This window comes from Protopterus annectens, chromosome 2.part0, assembly GCF_019279795.1.
Source record: "Protopterus annectens isolate FY-2018-M chromosome 2.part0, PAN1.0, whole genome shotgun sequence".
Lineage (NCBI taxonomy): Eukaryota > Metazoa > Chordata > Ceratodontiformes > Protopteridae > Protopterus > Protopterus annectens.
In genome coordinates, this window is record NC_056728.1 from 1,698,154,692 (window position 1) to 1,698,169,225 (window position 14,534).

General features: G+C 42.5%; 1 protein-coding gene across 1 annotated transcript in view; it reads right to left on the minus strand.

Annotated features, from left to right (window-relative positions):
• PLK4 (polo like kinase 4) overlaps window positions 1-14,534 on the minus strand; it is a gene marked incomplete in the record, with an annotated part of 949,915 nt that overhangs the window by 315,928 nt on the left and 619,453 nt on the right. Inside the window, 1 exon segment of the mRNA XM_044061753.1 lies at window positions 9,818-9,951. Within this exon segment, the coding sequence (XP_043917688.1) occupies window positions 9,818-9,951 (134 nt within the window).

Consider the following 14,534-nt stretch of genomic DNA (forward strand, 5'->3'; position numbering starts at 1 on the left):
GTGAATAGTTGAATGTGTGTAAAGTTAATATTCCAAGGTTGTTGTGTCTCACGGACTGTCACAAATTCCTTATTTTGTGCCCCTTGCCTACAGTGGACAGTACTGGTAGTTAATCAGTTTAACAATCAATGCATTCAACAACTGAGTTGTCCTAGCAGTGACTGGGGGTCATTTGGCTGTTGAAAAGAAATTGCTGTTTTTTGACTTTATATATATATATATAAATAAAAACATATGTTACTGGCAATGTGTGAAAAGCGGTATCCTATACAATGTCTAGGCAATGTATACAATGCCGGAAATGGGACATCAAAGTATGAAATACATCATATTTCATACATTTTCTAGGCAGTCTATACAATACAAAAAGGCAAACCAGCAGAATATAGAAAAAGCTTATTCCTGCCAGAATACTTCCGCCAGTGGCGCCTGGGTCTTTGTCCGCCCGTGTGGAAGCACGTGTGCTTGCTGTGCGGCCGCAGAGACTGGTCCATACTGTGCTGGGTGAAGATGGGAGAAGAGAGTGTAATGTACGGGCAAGAATCACAACATGCTGATATGCAAGAACGGTTCTACAAAGAACAGTCTCAAATGCGAGCCAACGCAGCTACAAACTGTCCTTTTCTAATGGAAGCCGCTTACAAAAAGTTTGTGATGATGTAAAAAAGGCTAAAACGACTACCAAGAAGGAACCACGGGACTATTGGCTGCTGAAACTCCATGATGTGATAGTGGTAGAGAACAAAAGTAAATTGATTTATCCTGTTAAAAAAGGCATCAGTGCTATCCAGTTTTACATCAATGACTCAGTTATTTGACGTACTTCATGATGCTCATTTGGCCATTGGTCATGGAGGACGGTACAGAATGTTGAAAGAACTTTCACCCAAGTACAAGAACATTGCTCGTCATGATATTGAATTATATATTCACCTTTGTGAGCCATGCCAGAAGAAACAAAACTGTGTCAAAAAAGGCGTTGTGGTGAAGCTATCTTTTTTCTGAATTCAATTCCTGTTGTCTGGTGGATCTAATCGATTTTCAGTCCAATCCTGACAGGGAATACAAGTTTATAATGGTGTATCAAGATCATCTCACCAAGTTTGTGGTTCTCAGGGCTCTGAGATCAAAGACAGCAGAAGTAGCAGCTTACAACCTCCTGATAAACATATTTACGTTGCTTGGAGCACCATCAATTTTACAGACTGTCAATGGTTGGGAATTTGCAAATAGAGTGGTGAGCAGCCTGAAGGAGTACTGGCCGACTCTGAAGATTGCTCACGGGAAGCCGCGGCACTCACAAAGTCAGGGGGAGTGTCGAATGAGCTAACCACAACATCGAAAATATGCTATCTATTTGGATGCAAGATGAAAAACGTGACCGCTGGAGTGGGGGAATACGGTTCGTCCAACTTATGGAAAACAAGGCCTTTCATTCTGGGATTCAGAGAACACTGTACGAAGCTCTCTTTGGCTGCAAAGTAAGTGCGTCTCATTACGTCTTCTCTACCCCAAGATGTTTTACAAGGTGTACAGATGTTTTACAAGGTGTACAGACAGAAAAAGAACTAGAGAAAATAATAGAAAGTGTACAAAATACCGCTGAAAGAAACAGATCATCTGATGGAAGAGATGGAGGCTATTGCACAAAATACAGATGAGAATGCAATCCACAATGAAGGAAACCAAAGTGGTGGTGAAGACATGGACAGTGAAGAGCCTTCCTTTTCTGACACGTGTTGTGTCTGCTTAAAGGAAAGCAGCGGTGCCCATACATGCAGAGAGTGTGGCTGAAACATTCATGCAATCTGTGGGCATACTAATAAAGACAATGGCGGTGAGGAAATGGAAGGTTATGGGGTTAATATTTTGTGCACTATTTTGCTTCAATATTGAGAATGCTGTTGAAGGTAAGAGACAATCGAAATCAAATCTGGAAGTACTGGCCAAAAAAATGAAAATGAACTCTGACAAAAAAATTCCTCTTCTGCATCTTTGGTGGACACTATGCAGCTCCTATCCCTGATGTTGACAAGGGTGACGCGTGCAATTTGTTGGCAGTTGCTATGAATGTGACAAAAGATGGCTTTTACCGACTTGGAACGGCATAAGGAATTTTTGAACCAACTCTATGCAAGATCACAATTCACTGTTTGCCCAAAGGACTTGCTCAGGGCTGAAAATGTTCCTGACCATGAATAACTCTTCAATCTGCTGCTACCGCTCAGTCCACAGGAAGTGGCCAAGGATTTGTGAGGTGTATGTGCAAAACAAAGTGCCAAAATATGAAATGCCTTTATGTAAAAAAGAAAATTAAGTGGAATTCAAAATGCCATTCTAGCCTTCCTTGTTGTAACAAGTAAATCATGACAGTTCTGATTCTCTTGTTCTCCCAGTAAGAATATCCTTTAGTTTACTTTGTATTTCTTCTTTCATTTTCAGACATTTTGTTACCAAAGACCTTTCCAATGTGCACATTTGACACTTTGCCTAAAATAGTACTTGTCATGCTTTATAATGCCTAGGCATTTTATGCAATGCCTAGAAAAAGTATGTAACAACACAGATATTTCATACCTTGCCTAAAAACATCAGACATTGTGTACAGCATACCTCCTTTTCACACACTGCTGTCTTTTTATATATATATGTGTGTGTGTGTGTGTGTGTGTGTGCATACTATATATACATATATATATATATATATATATATATATATATATATATATATATATATACATATATATATATATATATATATATATATATATATATGTATATGCTTCAACAAAAGTATTAGTTTAAGGGTGTGCACACTTATGCAACCAGCTAGCTTATTGTACGTTTTTTATTTTTTTATATTTTTTCCCCTAATAGATTTGTTTGTTTTTCAATTGTATTGTACAGATTACAGGTCAGATTAAAGGTGGGAAAGGTTTTGAAATGATTTATTGTGGTCTCATTTTTTTATATCACAAAAACCTGGCATTTTAACAGGGGTGTGTACACTTTTTATAGCCACTGTATGTGAGTATTTTGGAATGGTAACCATAGTTTGGCATCGTGTTGCACTAATGGATGGTTGTCAGACTGGGAATGAGTCACTCAGTCATTACAAACTGTCAGGATCATGACAAAATGACTACAGTGGGATCAGACACAAATGCATTCACCCGCAAGGCAGAAAGAGAAAGGAAAATGCTGAAGAACATATTGTACAATGCAGCAACTCACAAGATGCAGCATGTTGTTGTATCTTTTGGTTTTTCCCGGTTAGGGGTCGCCACAGCGGAACTCCGGTCCGCTAATGATTGGCAGTAGATTTTTACGTACCGAGTTGCCAGCCCTGACGTACAACCTTCAACGAAGGTACGCCCATTCACGCACATCTCCACACAGAAGATGCTTTAGCTGAGAATCGAACAGGACAATGTCTTACTGTGAGGCGGCAACGCTACCGCAGCACCACCACTGCAGCTCGGAAATGCACTAACTAGTAGACAGAAGTCGGCACAAAATAAAATATGAAATTAAAAAAACAGATAAGCGTGTCTACTAATGTGTAAACTTTGCATCACTTGTGCTTTAACAGAATTACAAGCAACCAGGTCATACAGTTCAGGACACTTGGTTAATATTTAGAAATCAGCACTTTAAACTAGAAAATGAAGATGTACTTTTTACAAAGCTACAAGAGGGTCAGAAAGCCATTACAGTTACCCAGTATTCAGAGAATAAAAACAATAAAACATGAAAAAAAGGGAAGACTGTTTCTACTACTGATTGAAACCTTTCTACAGAGCTAGTATCAGTAATGTCATAAAATCATTGCATTTAGCTAACATTCAGAAATCAGCAGAAAATAAAAAATGAAATGTAATGAACAGTAAACTCTTTTTACTAATGTTTTAGCTTTGCCTTGCTAGTATGCTCTCTGCCAAGACAGTAGCAAATCAGGTCATAAAATTCCTGAAAGGCTACTTTTTTTCGGAGGATAAAAAGCAGAGGCAAAACTAATGAATGGACTCAATGAGAGCTGTTATGAGTACAACTACAATTTGAGATGCTATCTGGCTAATACCTTTGAAACTTTCTGCAGGCACCCCTGCCCCAACCTCCTTAGCCAAAGCTGGAAAGTACAGTTTTGTACCTACCATAAATGTAGATGTTCGAGTGCACATACTGCTGCAGTCATTACACTTGGGTTATCCTGCTGTCAGGCGGGTCCTCGGTCGGCCGAATTCCAAAGTCTTGGTCCGGCGTCGGTTGTCATCGCTTCTTCCCTGACGTCAGAGCGGCAGGGGTACAAAAGAGGCAGCCGACGCCATTTTCTTCAGTTTTTATTGCCCCAGATGTCAGGTGCCCCCAAATAGGCAGGCAATACATGATGTTATGCAAACTTACATAAGTAGATAAACCCAATCAGTAGTTGTAAGCAAATACACCATATAGGAGTACCCCAAGTTGGATGTATGCTAGAGGTGTTTGTCATAAGCCCTGTCCTGAGAGGGGATGGAAGGAGGGAAACCTGGACTGCAGCAGTATGTGCACTCGAACATCTACATTTATGGTAGGTACAAAACTGTACTATGTTCATCGTGCCATACTGCTGCAGTCATTACACTTGGGTGAATCCCAAAGTTATGGAAGGGTGGCTGTTATTAGGCGGAATGAGGATGGGCTAGAATGCCCTGCAGGACTGCGGTGGCAAAGCCCGCTCTAGATTTAGAGTACAGTGGCAGGTGGTAGTGCTTGGTAAAAGTGTGCACTGAACTCCAAGTAGCTGCTTCCAAAATGTCCTTGGTTGGGACCCCCCTGAGATATGCTGCTGAGGTAGCTGTTGCCCTGGTGGAGTGTGATCTGATGTATCCTGGCACTGTTTTCCCATGAAATGAATAGCAAAAGCGGATGCAGTGGGCTATCCATTCTGAAACAGTCTGTTTGGAAATAGCCTTTCCTTGAACACCAGCAGCATAAGACACAAAAAGTTGCTCAGATTTTCTGAATGACTTTGTCCTGTCCATATAGCATCGAAGTTGTCTGTGAATGTCCAAGGAGTAAAGTAGTCTCTCCCCTTTATTCTGGGGGTTTGGATAAAAGGTAGGTAAATGGATAGCCTGATTCAAAGCCACACTGGATACTACCTTTGGCATGAAGGTAGGGTTGGTACGTAAAGAGACTCTGTCCTGATGGAAAATGAGGAAAGGTTGCACTGCCATAAGGGCCTGTAGCTCCGAAACCCTGCGTGCTGAGGTAATAGCCAAAAGCAGAGCTGTTTTCCATGACAAGTATTGCAGTTCTGCTGAGGAGGCAGGTTCAAAAGGAGGTAATGTCAATTTTTCCAGTACGAAGTTAAGGTCCCAAGCTGGAGCTGGTGGATGTCATGGGGGCCTTATATTTTTTGCCCCTCTGAGGAACTGTCTTAGTAAAGGATGTGAGAATAAGGGAGGATCCGTATTGTATTGTGCTGAAATAGCTGAGGCGTGGATTTTGATGGATGAGAAGGAAAGGCCACTGTTTAACATGTCAGCTAGGTACTGTAGAATCTGAGGTATATTTAATATCCAAGGATTTAGGCCTTTTGCTTGGTTCCATGCACAAAATCGCTTCCATTTGCCTGAGTAAGTTTTTCTGGTACTGGGTCTCCTGGCCTCCAAAGATGACATTCTGGACCTCCTTTGAGAGGAGTGTAGATTGATAAGTTAAGGTATTTTCCATGCAGCTAGATTTAGTGTCCTGAGCTGACTGTGGAGGATCTTGTAATTTTGCTGAGACAACAGAAGTGGGAATTGAGGTAGGATCCAAGGTGGTGAATGAGATAGGCTCTTTAGGAGCGGGTACCAGTGCTGACGAGGCCAGTCCGGAGCAATGAGAATCATTTGTGGCCTCTCTGCTCTGACTTTTAGTAAAACTTTTGTCAGTAGAGGTAGAGGTGGGAAGGCATAGGTTGTTAATGTTGTCCAACTGAAAGATAGTGCATCCACTTTCCAGGCCTGTGGATGATAGGTCCTTGTGCAGAATTTTTTTCAGCTGGTAATTGCTGTGGGAGGCAAATAGATCTATGTCTGGCTGTCCCCATTTCCGTGCTATCATTGAAAATACTTGAGGGTGTAACTCCCACTCGTGAGGATCTGTCATATTTCTGCTTAATTTGTCTGCCAGAATGTTTTCCTTTCCTGGCAGGAATTGCGCTTGTAGTTGTACTTGTAAGGCCAATGCTGTGTTCCACAGGGTCATTGCCTGTCTGCACAGGGGGTAGGAATGTGTGCCTCCCTGTTTGTTTATGTACCACATAACTGTGGTGTTGTCTGTTCTTATTAATAGTTGACCTGGATGCAATAGGTCCTTGAAGGCTGTAAGAGCATTTTGTACTGCTAGCATCTCCTTTTGGTTGATGTGAAGGTGCATGTGTTTTTGAGACCATCTTCCTTGAATGCACTGACCTGCCATGTGTGCTCCCCAGGCGTAGTCTGAAGCATCTGTTGTGATGGTTTGATTTGCTTGAGGTATGCAGAAAGGGAGACCCGTGTTTCTTTGGCATGCTTGAGACCACCACAAAAATTCCTTTTGAAGGCATGGAATGAGTGGTATAATTGTTTCCAGGCTGTGTTTGTGTTGAGACCATAAGTTTTTCAGGTACCATTGTAGTTTCCTCATATGCAGCTTTGCAAATGGTATTAGTAGAATGCAGGATGCCATGAATCCCAAAGCCTGCAGGATTTTCCTTGCAGTAAGCTGGGTTAAAGTTGTCATTTTTCTGAAGTATTGAGACAGTTGCCTTTGCTTGTCTGGCGTGAGATAAACCATCTGGGCCGTTGTATTTAAGCTGGCACCCAGGAATATTATCTGTTGTGAGGGTATCAGTTTTGATTTCTTTTTGTTTACTGTGTATCCTAGGCAATTTAACATTTTTATTACAAACGCCAAATGCTGTAGTAGAATGTCCTTGCTGTCCGCTTGGATCAGGCAGTCGCCCAGATATGGGTAGATTTGTATTCCTCGTTGTCTGCAAAATGCAATTACTGATGCCAGGCATTTTGTAAATACTCTGGGCGCAGTAGATAAGCCAAAGGGCAATGCAGAGAATTGATAATGCGTTGTACCTGCAAGAAATCTGAGGTATCTTCTGCAATCTTGTCTGATAGGGACATGCAGGTATGCCTCCTTGAGGTCCAACGTTACCAGCCAAGACTCCTTGCCCAACATGGGAAGAAGCTGCTGTAATGTGAGCATCTTGAATTTTGGTACCTCTAAGTGCGTGTTCAGGATAGATAGGTCTAAGATGGGTCTCCAGTCTTTGTCCTTCCTTGGTACCAGAAATAGTCTTGAATAAAAACCTTGACCTTGTTCTTTTGTAGGTACCTTTTGAATTGCTTTCATATCCATGAGAGCGGAAATTTGTTTTTGTGCCTCTGCCCATTGATTTTGTGGCAGGTTTGGCATGCCTTTCATTTTTGGAAGGGTATGAAAGTGGAATCTGTAGCCTCTGTTTATGATGTCCAGAATCCATTTGTCCTGTGTAGTAATGTGCCAATTGTCTGAAAATAAGACCAGTTTTCCGCCCAAAGGTGCTGCCATTGAATGTTTGTTTGGCAGGCGTAGGGGGAAGTCATTGAGCTTGCTTCCTGAATGGTTGAGGCCTTTCTTCTCCACCTCTTGGAGTTGTTGTTTGCCATTGTCTAGGTCTGTAAGAACCTTGTGGTTGTCCTCTGCCCCTGGGGCATCTGTACCTACCCCTTTGGGGTCTGTCAGTGGTTGGAAAGGACCAGTTTTTTGATGGCCAGTTTCTGCTGAAGCGAGGAGGTTGTACCTGCAAGAAATCTTTAACTGTTTGCATAGATTTTGCCTTTTCTTCCATTTTCTTTAAAACCTCCTCTGCTTTGACACCAAATAATACATCCTTTTGCAATGGTGCATCCAATAACTTTGCTTTTACATGGTCTGGTAAGGTTTGCTCTTTTAGCCAAGCATGTCTACGTATCACAGAGCCAGTGACAGCTGCTCTACATGAGGCCTCCAATGAATCAAAACCACACTGTAAAGTATGTTTTCCCACTTGTTCTGCTCCATGCAATAAATCCTGCATCTCTTTTAAATCTGGTTGATCTGTTTGTGTCCATCTTAAGTTTCAATTGGGAGATCAAAAACTGCTGGTATTTTAGCATGTGAAATTGGCAGTTTAATGCCCTCATGGCTAAAGTGGCAGAAGTATACACCTTCTTCCCCCATCTTTCTAATGCTCTGGAATCTCTTTCAGAAGGTAAAGGGTTTTTTGCAGTAGAGGCCTTAATCCCCTTAGGACCCTGTGAAATGGTTTCTGGGTCAGCAGCAGGGCTTTTATACAAAAACTGGTGGGAATCAGGGACCCGGTAGTATCTGTCTGGTTTAACTGGGGCAGGAGGCAAGGAGTCTGGATTCAGACTGACTTCTGCAAAAACATCATCCAAAATATCTAAAACTGGAGGAATAGCAAGGGGCCTATGCTGAGGAAGAAGGAGAAACTCCCGGAGCCTTTTCTTAGAATCTGAGTAATCCTGTCCTTCCCAGTGGAACTGTTCCCTCAAGGTATGCAAGGTTTCCCCGAAAGAATAGTCCTCTGGGGGGGAAACCGAGGGAATTGATTCCTCTGCATCAGAGTCTTCATAGGGAGAATAGGAGTAATCCTGGTCCTCAGAAAAACCTGAGGTAATGGAAGCTTGATCTGAGGAAGGGTAGTCTTCCTCCAACCTGGGTCTTTTTCTAAGGGGGGCTGAGAACCCCTGATAAGAGTAATTAAATCCTCAGCCATCTTGAGCATCTGCTTTTTAGGCATGGGTTGCTGAGAGGGGGTCTGAGGACCCTGTTTCCTAATTTTCATAGGGGCTTTAGATTTTGAGTAAGATTTAATGGTAATAGAAGTAGGCTTGAAAACGCCTTCAGAAACTGAAGGCCTAGCTAAATTTTCTGGTTCCCCGCCAAGAGTGGCATCTGTGTCTAGAGAGGTAATCGGCTCCAGAGGGCCTACAACTTCAGATTGAGAGGTCGCCGGTAAAATAGATTCAGCGGTAGTCAGGGGCTGCAAAGGCGCCTCACTGAGAACCGGAGATCCAGCGGCAGGCCTAAGCGTGGTCTCAGTATCCGTTTTGGGCCTCGGATGCCTATCTTTATCTTTGCGTTTTTTCATTAAGCTTGGTGTCGGAAAACGACATGCTGTAGTTAAATTTTTTGCCAAAGTAATGAAGGGCGAACTCCGCCCGACGTTTTATAGTGCGTTTATTGAACCTAGCACAAAAGCGGCAGCCCGAGATGTCGTGGTCTGGGCCTAAGCAAGGAATACAGTATGAGTGAAAATCCTTATGCGGTATTTGCTTCCCACAAGAAATGCAATTATTAACTTTGTCTGACATCGGTCTGAGGCAAGAAAAGTTTCCCCAACGGGGTACTTAGCTTTAGAGAAGACTTTGGCTGAAATCCTTTTCGGAAATCTCAGGAGCTGGCCGACCGGCACTTGCGAACTGCTTCTGCTTCGGGCACCGCGCAGCAAGAAAGACTGGAGAAAATGGCGTCGGCTGCCTCTTTTATACCCCTGCCGCTCTGATGTCAGGGAAGAAGCGACGACAACCGAAGCCGGTCCAAGACTTTGGAATTCGGCCGACCGAGGACCCACCTGACGGCAGGATAACCCAAGTGTAATGACTGCAGCAGTATGGCACGATGAACATCAAGCTCTAAAAGCCAGATTGAAAAGGTAAACAAAGACCAGCATCAAAACAAAAAGTTCCTGGGACTGTCCCTTTAAAAACAAGTGATAAAGATTTAAAGATGGAGAGTTCTTTACCTCATTTGCATGTGCCACATATATTCTGGCTCCTTCACTCAGGCTACTGACACTACCTTGCCCTTTCAGTGTATAAGACTTTCCAGACGTTTCTATGACTCTCAAAAATTCAGATGTCTTGTGTATTTTTGCTCCTTAAAAAAAGAAAGAAAAAAATCAACATTTTATTTTATTCCATTTTGCATCAAAACACAAAAAGGTTAATATGCAACATGAGAATCAGTTAAAGTAGGTACAGCACCAGAGAGGAAAATGGAACATTATTTAATGGGCATCTTTTCACTGTACTAATCTATGCTGATTATCCTTAATATTAACATGCTTCTACAGGTAAGCTGCCTAGTTCTAAAATATCAAAGCAGTCAGAAAAGAAAGAAAAAAATCTGAAAGGGGTACTCACTTCAGTTGCACAAGTCCTACTTACCTGCAACAGTAAATAGTCATAGAACACACTGCCTTGCTGGCACTGGGATAACAGTGCCCTTGCTACCCTCTCTAGCAGTGGACCAAACACATGGCAGTATAGGGACTGCTTTTCAGAACCACAGACAGGACCCTTTCAGTTTTCTAGGGTCCAGGATGAAGAGAAGATGAAAATGTAAGCTTTGCAAATACCTACTGCTCCAAACCAAAAAATACACACACAAACACACACACACACACACACAAAGACTATAAACACCACTCAGCCTAACTCAGCAGCAACTCCAACACCAAACTACGTACATCCAAAAAAGAGGGAAGGGGGGTACTGCCAATACGGCAGTGTGTTCTACAAAAATTTACTGTTACAGATAAGCAAAACTTACGCAACAGTACTATGTTCAACAAATACACTGCCTTACCAGCATACTGGTAGATTCCCAAAGCTTACCTAACCTGAGAGGAGGAGGAAAAATAAGGGTCCAGAAGTCCCTGGACAGCATTCCATGAAGTGTGCACTGGATTTAGAAAAAACATCCAGTTTATAGTGCTTTGTAAAGGTATGAACAGGGACTAAGTTGCTGCCTCTAGAATATTTAGAGTCTACTGTTTTGCAATATGCCATTGAACAGGAAAAGGCCCTGGTGGAATGTGCCTTTACCTTGTCTGGATATGCCTTGCCATGGTGGGTGTAACAAAAAGCAATACCAGAGGAGAACCAATGCAATGGTTGCTTAGAGACAAGTTGACCCTCCATTCTCCCTGTGTAGGAAATAAAAAGCCTTTCAGCCTTCCTGAAGGGTTTTATTTTGTCAAAGTAGTACCTGCGCTGCCGATGCAAATCCAAGGTTTGAAGTATCAACTCCCTTATTCCTGGGTTCTGGGATTAGCACAGGGAGAGTAACAGACTGATTAAGAGTGAATTCTGAGACCACTTTCAGCATGAAAAGGAGTTAGTAAGTAATGCAACTCTATCTTTGTGGAAAATCACGGGAGGTTGTCCGAACCTGAGAGCCTGCAACTCAGAGACCCTCCTTGCAGATGTCAGAACAATAACCAAAACAGTTTTACCACATTAAGAACTTCAGGTCAGCCTGAGCGGCTAGCTCAAAATGTGGTAAGTTTAATTTTTCCAGAACGTTGTTGAGATCCTACAAAGGAGAAATTTGCTTGCAGGGGGGTCTCATATGCAATACTCCTTTCATGAACTGTTTACCAAAAAAAGAAGAAAGAGATGGATTCGCCAGCAGACTAGCAGAAATGGCTGCTAAATGCATCTTAATGGATCCATATGATAAGCCACCCTGAAAAAGGATCCAAGTCCTGAGAGTTAGCCCACAAGGCAAAGCGCTTCAACTTACCAACATTCACCTTATATGAGAAGATATCTTTTGGGAAGAAGCTAAGATATGTATTACTCTGGAATCCTGACCACCAAGGGAATTGGGGAAACAATGCGGTTAGCTTCAGCATCTGAAAGTTGGGTGGATCCACGCCCGCAGGATGAGAAATCAGATTAGGAATGGGATCCAGGATCTAAGGCGCATAACTGTAGATCATTGTGTGTATTGTACCCAGTCAGCTACTGTAGCTAGATAGCACGTGCATACAAGTTACTGATCCCATGCAAGATCAATGCAGGCGTGAATGGAGATGTACAAGCGAGTGTGCTTGAAGTAATGAGTCAGTCAGTTAGCTTAAATATATGTTCCAGTTACAGTTCCTGATGTGTTTATGTACAATAAACAACTTGAAACCATCACAGTGCCTCAGTGTCCCATTAGATACATGAGACATGCAACAGGTACCTCGGAAGAGGCCAAAGAAAGGGGAACCATACCTGGTGAAGCCAAAAGGGGGCAATAAAGATTACAGCTACTTTGCAATGGGCCGCTTTTGGAAGTAACGTCATTAACAAGATCAGAGAATATGCCTAAGAACACCTGAGGGTCAAACATACAGGAGAGTGCCCCTGGGTAACTGTCCCTGAAGGGGAACTAAAGCATAATAGCTGCTGCTGCACGTTAGATGGAGACGTGAAAAGTTTGCAACACAGAGTGCCCCAGCACCGAAAAATCTCCGCAGCAACCCTCTGATGCAGGAGCCACTCATGAGGAAGAATTTTCTGCTCAGACTGTCTGCCAAGATGATGGACTTCCTTGGGATGTGCATTGCAATCAGAAACCACCAAGACCAAAACACCCACTGCCATACCACCATGGCCTCCCGACAAAGGGGGTAAGAACAGGTTACCCCCTGCTTGTTCAGCTACCTGACCACCAATGTATTGTCTGACTAGACAGAAATTACACCTTAGGGGAGAACATGCTGAAAAGCCTGCAATGCATGCAGGTCCGCCCTCATCTCAAAGACACTGATGTGCAGATTGGCCTTGGTAGTAAACCAGATCCCCTGGATAGTCCCCCTTCAAAATGACCCCCACCCACACTTTAAAAGAGAGGCATCCATCATGACCATGGCCTTAGGAGGGAGAACAACAAACAGTCTCCCAGTGGACACAAAGGCAGACTCCAACCACCACTTGATCTGATCTTGACAAACATTGCTCAGAAGAATGGGAAAGTCCATCGGATGACTTAAGTATGACCACTGTACTATCAGAGTCCACTGCAGAGCCATCAAGTGATACCTGGCCAAGAGAAATAAACAGATGGCAGCCACCATATGGCCTAAGAGCCTGAGAAGAAAATAAACTGTTGGCTTTCTATAAGAGAGTAAGGAACCTGACAAACAACAAAGAGTTGAAACTTCGGACACTGGAAGTTTTGCAATCTGGGATACAGTGTCCAAGTGGAAACTTGTAAACTCTAGGATCTGAACAGGATGGAGACTGGACTTCTGATCTGACCACAATCCCCAAACAACTGCACAGCTGGAATAAGGTGTCTCTGGCCCTATGGATGCTCTTCTGAAGGCCAGTTAGGAGCCAATCATCCAAATAAGGAAAGACCTGGAACCCCTGCAACTTGAGCCAGGCTGCTACTACTGTCATACACTTGGTGAACACTGAATCGGTAATGATCGTCACCAAAACAGAAGTGCAGAAATCTCCTGGACCACCCTGCAACCTTTATATGATGGTAAGTGTCCTTGAGATATTTTGAGCACATCCAGTCTTCCTTCCTCAATAGAAGCAGAATGGACTACACCCTGACTATCTGGAGCTTGGTCTACTTCCCAAACTGATTCAGCTTGTTCAAAACCAAGACTGGCCTGAGGTTTTTATTTTTCTTTGTGACCAAAAAGAACCATGAGATGACCCTGGAGGCTTTTTGATCTAGTGGGATCTCTTTAATGACTCAATTTGCTAGCTGATTATGAATTTTGATGGCTACCGCTCTTCTCTGACAGGTGGCACTTCTGGAAACCAAGTAGGATTTATATTTGGTACTTGTAAAAATGGACATGAATAGCCTCTGGATATGAAACTAACACCCATGTGCCAGAGGTGATGGCCTCCTAAGCCTGTGGGTTTAGAGCTAGCGGATTCCAGACTGCCTCCACAGCAGGACAGTTGAGCAACTCTTCAGGATTGTTAAAAGTGCCTGCCTGAGAAACCTCTGTGGAAGCCCTGGTTATGCAAATCATCCTCAGAAGGAGCTTCTTGAAAGGACTGTTGTGATTTCCTGAAAGAGAGACATTTATTTATTTTACTTATTTATCTGTTTGACATTTGTTAACCGGTATAGTCCGACTGAGCAAAAGCCCTTTTTCAGCAGAGGCCCAGAGAGAAAACCCCACAGTAAAACAAGTTATTACATCACAATATCTAGTAAGGTACAATAGTAAAATGCATAAATACTAAATGCAGGCATAACAGAAATAACACATTAATACACAGATAATAGTGGCTAGTAAGATACAATAGTAAAAGACATTAATACTACATGCATATTTTACAGACAAACAAAAGGTTTCTCAAATCTATTTTACAGCGATTTTGGTATAACCAGAGGCTCAAGGAAAAGAATTAAGCAGCACTTGTTAAATAGTGTGCAAGGAAAAAACCTCGTTAGTAAAGAGGTAATTAGGAGTGGAAACAGCTTATAGAACTGGAGATGAAGCATGTATAAAAGTTTTGATGGGAAGTAAGGTAGGGGAAATAGGAATATAGGAGAGGTAGATAAATAATAAGTGAAAGAGAAGATAAAAGTTAGTGAGGAGGTAAGGTAAGGAATATAGAGGAGAAGAATGCAGGGAGAGCTGGGGTAAGAATAAGCAGATAGGATGTTATATAAGAGAATATGTAAAAGCAAAGTAAGAAGAGAGTAAG